The sequence below is a fragment of the Cucurbita pepo genome, chromosome LG09 (genome assembly GCF_002806865.2).
Source record: "Cucurbita pepo subsp. pepo cultivar mu-cu-16 chromosome LG09, ASM280686v2, whole genome shotgun sequence".
Lineage (NCBI taxonomy): Eukaryota > Viridiplantae > Streptophyta > Magnoliopsida > Cucurbitales > Cucurbitaceae > Cucurbita > Cucurbita pepo.
The window spans coordinates 881,649-887,655 of NC_036646.1; the positions used below are offsets into that span (position 1 = coordinate 881,649).

The following is a 6,007-nucleotide window of genomic DNA, read 5'->3' on the forward strand; positions in this document are numbered from 1 at the left end:
TATTTTAAGCATAAAAATTTAATAATTTTATGCATAAATTTTAATAGTATTAATGGAGTTACATTTATTACTTATAAACTCAGGATGGTACTCAATTCCTTCTCAACAATCTTGATATGGAAATAACCTAAGGGATAGTCGGGAATAGATTACCTTGATGATCAAGAGTTAAAAACTTGTTTATAAACTCGTGATTCGAATAACTATAAGGTTTAATCAATACAATGACTCCAATATGCAAGTTATAAACACAATAATTTAAAAAGAAAAACTTAGCTTAAAATAGAAATTCTATTTTTAATTCCAAAATTTGATGTCTCTAATAAAAAAAAAAAAAGGCTTTATATAGCTTTTAACACCTTAACCCATGTGATACAAAACTCCCAAATTATATGGACTAAAGGAGAAATACCCATAATCTCCGTATTCAAAATTGCTAGTTAACAGTCGAATATGGTAATGTGGGTTACAATATAATCTTAACTCCTATATTTAAAACTAACTTAAATATGAAACTAATATTTAAATGATAATTAAACAGTGCAATGAATGAAATGTGCTATTAGTTATTAGTTTCATAAGAGTTCATTAAATGCAACTTAAAAGTGCATTTAATTCATCTCTTTCTTCAAGTTCAATTTTGCACAGCAGTAGGTCTCCAACGTCTTCTAAAATTTTCTTTGATGAGTTCACCATAACTAGAATATAAATTTATAAGGTTTGTTGTAGCTTCTTGACTCTCGTAATTGGACCTTCAGGTATGAAAATTCATTGGTTGTGGTTCATATCAAATCTTCAACCGAAATTAATTAAATTTTTTTAAAAGTATTTTTTTAAAGCAACTCACTCCTCAATTTTGTTATATTTTAATTTTCCGTTAATAAATTAAAATTTTAAAAATCGATAATTTAATTATAGAATATATATATATATATATATATTTTTTAATGAGCAATCGTCCATGTCAAGGTTTCAAAAATCTATAAAATGTTAAATTTTTATATATATAATTTTTTTTTTTTTGAAAATGATATATAAATTTATTTAATAAAATGGAAAGAAAAAAAAAGAAAAGAAAAGAAATGGGCGGGGCATAATGGGAATCTTAAGAAAAGAATTCCAATGTATTGGGCTCGAAGGAGCACTGTGCAACAAAGGCTAGCCCATAGTAAATGGGCCATTGGTGACGTGGTGAGAAAGTATGTTAGGCCCGGCCAACGATTTGCTTATGTCCGGTGCTCCGCCACCACTGAATCTATCCTCCACTTCGCTAACAGAGCTTCACCGGTTCGATCTCCGATCAGTTAGACCCGAGGACCGCCTGTTTTCACCGAGTCATTGTTAATTTCTCATTGCCTTCAATGCTTAATGATTGACTAATGGCATGATCGATCAAATTCAATATCCAACTACGAGTTTACGGGACGCGTCTTGATTTTGCAGATACTCTGTTAGTGCAATAATGAATTTTCTACTTAGATCTACTCCTGCCGTGCCTGCAGAGCGACCATCTGTTCAAGAAACTCCTCCTCCAGTTGCTCCTTACGCGCCAAAACCAGCAATAACTTTGGAGAGTCTGATTTCTGAAATGCCATTTCCGCAATATTCTGTAGTTGATGATATTGATGATGAGGTCGATGCATCTGCCGGTGAAAATGGAAGTATTGCTGGTAATAAGGAGAACAGCGGCTGTGCTAGTGTAGGGAAGCACTCTGATGTTTCCGAGGAAGAAGGGTGGATTACCATTCCATGCAGTGCGTGCTTGTTATTTCAGTTCACTAATATGTCTGAATTTGATTATTGGTTAATGTGTTATCGTGCATGAATGTATCACCGATGCTTATACATTACGGTCTAGTTGCATAAAATGGTGATCAATTTCTTCTCATGTGCTTAACACGCTGTATATTGTGTTTGTACTATGATTTATGTTGAAAGAAGATAACATTTATCATTGTTAGTGTTTCAAGTTGCGAGATTGTGTAGATTCTTGTTTTAATAGGGCCATAACTTAGTAATGAATTCGTATGATGTGAATCAGATTACATAATCTGTTAACGATCTTCTTATGGTTCTTTTACAAAATGTATGTTTAGTATTCCTGAATCCTGAGTTTTAGAATGGCTAACATGGCTAGACTGTTTATGTGATTGATACATGCTCCCCTTTCCCTTCTATTTCGCGAAGGAAAGCTAATACTCAGATATTCTTTCCTAGAGGATCTAACTAGTGAGTGGAGAAATGCATCAGATGTACATTCGTTACGCAGTAAGGACAGATCTTTTGTCTTCCCAGGTACATATACTTTTTGATGTCTTGTTTATTTTGTTTTCAATCCATGTGCATCTCCAGATAAGAGAAATGCTGTGTTATCTGTATGGTACTTTAACTCTGCCCTTCATACAGGTGAACAAATATGTATCTTGGCATGCTTATCTGCTTATAAACAGGATACAGCAACTATCACTCCTTTTAAAGTTGCAGCAGTTTTGAGTAAACATGGAAAAGGACACAGTCCTAGAAAACAAAATGGAAACATGGATGATGGAACTAATTCCACAAACGGGGAAAGGCGGCCAAGTCCGGACCAAAGTACAATTCAAAATGGTGAAAATCTATCAAGTGAGAAGATTGATTCATCAGAGGATGTTTCTGCCAGTGAATCTCTTCTTAGAATGGAAGATCACAGGCGTCAAACAGAAACATTGTTACAACGATTTAAGAACTCTCACTTTTTTGTAAGAATTGCTGAGTCTAGTGATCTCCTTTGGTCAAAGAAAATATTTCCTGACAAGCATAGTGACTGTGAAGTGGTGGGTGAAAGCACTGTTAATTCTAGCTTAAATGCTGATCAAGGAAATTTTGGTTCCAATGTCTCTGGTGGCGTTGCAAGAGGTACCTTTAAGTGCTGCTCTCTTTCTGATGGAAGCATAGTGGTATGTATTAAAAAGCTTCTGGAGTTTCCCGTGCATGCTTGCAAAAATTTCTACTTGAACATTTCAAATATTATGTCTCTCTTTTTATCTCGAGCCTACAGACTGCAGTAGTAGGTGTTCATCCTGCAATTCACGGGCCACCTTTTGTACGAATCAATTAATACTCAGATTTATCATACTTGCATTTTGATCCCAAAGATTAGAATTTTCTATATATTTTGTATATATGTTAAGATTAGTTGTTCTGTGATGCAACCTGTTCAGTAGACATGAAAGATGTGCTTGCATCCATGAAAACTGCATAGTCAGCATTGACTGCTAGCATGAACAATTCTTATTGTCTATTGTGTCATTGGATTGATGTCTGTTCTGTTTCAGGATAAATACTTGACTGTTTCCAATTTATTTCATGTAAAGCCTAAATTGCAAGCGGTCTTGATCTGTATTTGGTGCAACATTTCTTTTATTTCATATAAAATTTCCTTCCGTCAGATTAATGGTTTGTAGTTCATCTGATATCATCACATTCATTTTCAAAGTCTTTTATGCCCATATCAGATCCCTGCTACTGATATCAGTATCAATTTCAAGTCTCTTTCTAACGACTGATTCTCATTCTGTCTTCTTGTGGGAAGGATGCAGGTGCTTTTACATGTGAATGTTGGTGTTGACATATTGAGAGATCCAGTATTGGAAATTCTTCAATTTGAGAAGTACCAAGAGCGGACAATGTCATTTGAGAATCAGGATGGCTTAAGTTATTCAAGTCTGGATCCATATGGAGAATTGATGAAATGGTTGCTTCCTCTGGATAACACCATTCCTCCTATTACCCGCCCTCTATCTCCTCCCCGTTTAATTCCCAATGCAGGAATCAGTGGCACTTCTCAGAAGTCAAATGCGTCTGCTTCATCTGGCTCTCAACTCTTCTCCTTGGTCCATTTTAGAAGTTACTCTATGTCCTCTATACCTCACAATACTGCACCACCTCCTGCACCCATTAAATCTGCAAGTTCAAAGCCAAGCTTTGAACTTGAAAACTGGGATCAGTTCTCACCTCAGATGTCCTCAAAGAGAAAAAGACTTGGGGTCCGTGACCTTTTATCTTTCCGAGGTATCTCTTTGGAGCAAGAGAGATTTTCCGTTTGTTGTGGACTGAAAGGAATTCATATTCCTGGAAGACGATGGAGGAGAAAACTTGAAATTATTCATCCTGTTGAAATCCAGTCTTTTGCTGCTGATTGCAATACGGATGACCTTTTGTGTGTTCAAATTAAGGTGCGATGCATTAAATTTTTTTTTTATAAAGTCATAATGAGTACATGATATGGTTATATATGTATCGTTGATATTATGCTTCTCAAGTATTTCCCAGAATGTTTTTTGTGCATTTTTTTTACAGAGTTACATTTTTTGTTTTGTAGAATGTGTCTCCAGATCATATACCAGATATCATAATATATATTGATGCTATTACAATTGTTTTTGAAGAGGCATCAAAGGATGGACTTCCCTCATCATTACCAATTGCTTGCATAGAAGCAGGGAATGAACACAGCATACCAAATTTAGCCATCAGGTTGTCATCCACTCAAAAGATATTCTATTCATTTAATTTCTCATGCTTCAGTTATTTTCCTGGTTGTTGTGCATCTGCCGTACCAAAAAAGTGGTGGGTTGCATATCTGAAAGGAGAGAGTGAACTTTCTATTTTCTGTGTTGCGAACTCATAGAAAAGTTTGGTTATGGCTCGCTTTTGTGGTTGCTTGTTGTATTTGTGTCTGACAGAAGGCACTAAGTACTATTTTCCCTAGTGAGGAGTAAATTTTACAGTGTGATTTCGAAATTGACTAGAATATTATTCAAGATTGAAAGGATTTGATTGCATTAAGTAATAATTGTGACCTTCGAATGTATCAGATTATTTCTAATGAATCATTTTGGTATGAGAAAATATTTGCATTTGTGCCGCTCTTTTCATTTTTATATGGTAATTGAAAAGGTGATTATATGTAGAGCTTCTCTCTTTCTTCTGTTAAAAAAAGTGCGGAGCTTCTCTGTGGCAGGAGAAACGAAGAGCACTCTTTTATTATCAAACCAGCAACTTCTATGTGGAGGAATATAAAGGCTTGTGGAGAAAGAAATTCTCAATCATCCCAATTGCAGGCTGGAAATCCGACATCAAGTTTGTCCCTTACCTCCAAGAGTACTGATCAATATGCAATTATGGTAACTTGCCGGTGCAACTATACTGGTATGTTTACTGATCTTTATTTCTGTAATTTATCATCATAGTCCCATTGGGGTGATTTGCCTTTTTTATTGTTCAATTTTCTGATTCTCTTAAGCTGCACGTCTCTCTTGTTGATATTGTGGAAAAAATTATATCGCACAAGTATTAGCCATCTCTAGGAATTTGTAGAAAACAACTCAAATTTAAGGGAACTTTGGATGGAATGCAATCACAATAAGAATTGCACGGAAGCACCAAAATGAAGAACTGAGCGTAGTATTTTCAAGTATCTTCCCCGGTTCCTGCACTTCTCTTTAAAGATTCTTTAATTTCTTTACAACCACAATTCTCAAAGGATTGGTTTTACCTTGTTGGACCATAATATCTTTGCGTTTCGTCTGAAGCTATTTCTATTAAGCATGGGCACACCACATTTTCTCTTTCTTACCCAGTTTCTACAACCAACTGAGATTGAACAAAGAATGTTAGCATTCAATGAATTAGGGCTGAAGGGGCAATGAAAGAAGAGAAGCATCCGGATTTTAATCTCAGCAATCTCATAGTTCTGTCACTTGTTGCCACTAAATGTCAAACCATCATAATTCTTTCAGTTGTTCCTCTTATGCTATAATAGGTACTTAAATGATTTCATATATTTTCTGAACTCATTCAGAGTCAAGATTGTTTTTTAAACAACCAACAAGTTGGCGACCTCGAATTTCAAGCGATCTTATGGTCTCTGTGGCGTTATCTGGGGATCCCCTTAAACCCAATGGAATTGGTTCTCACCTTCCTGTTCAGGTTTAAAGCATCAAATCTCAAGCAACCCCCCCCCCCC

The 6,007-nt window shown here is 35.5% G+C and overlaps 1 protein-coding gene across 4 annotated transcripts in view; it reads left to right on the forward strand.

Moving 5' to 3' along the window:
- Window positions 1–1,255: 1,255 nt before the first annotated feature.
- The window catches only part of LOC111802210, a 6,750-nt gene continuing 1,998 nt past the window's right edge, over window positions 1,256–6,007 (forward strand). For 3 of the 4 annotated variants that reach the window (XM_023686493.1, XM_023686494.1, XM_023686495.1), the window contains exons 1-7: window positions 1,256–1,754; window positions 2,218–2,295; window positions 2,407–2,936; window positions 3,579–4,214; window positions 4,361–4,515; window positions 5,003–5,190; window positions 5,843–5,970. In XM_023686493.1, coding sequence (XP_023542261.1) covers window positions 1,463–1,754; window positions 2,218–2,295; window positions 2,407–2,936; window positions 3,579–4,214; window positions 4,361–4,515; window positions 5,003–5,190; window positions 5,843–5,970 — 2,007 coding nt within the window. In that variant the 5' untranslated portion in view covers window positions 1,256–1,462. The remainder of the gene's footprint in view (window positions 1,755–2,217; window positions 2,296–2,406; window positions 2,937–3,578; window positions 4,215–4,360; window positions 4,516–5,002; window positions 5,191–5,842; window positions 5,971–6,007) is intronic. The other variant, XM_023686496.1, reaches the window with a different exon arrangement.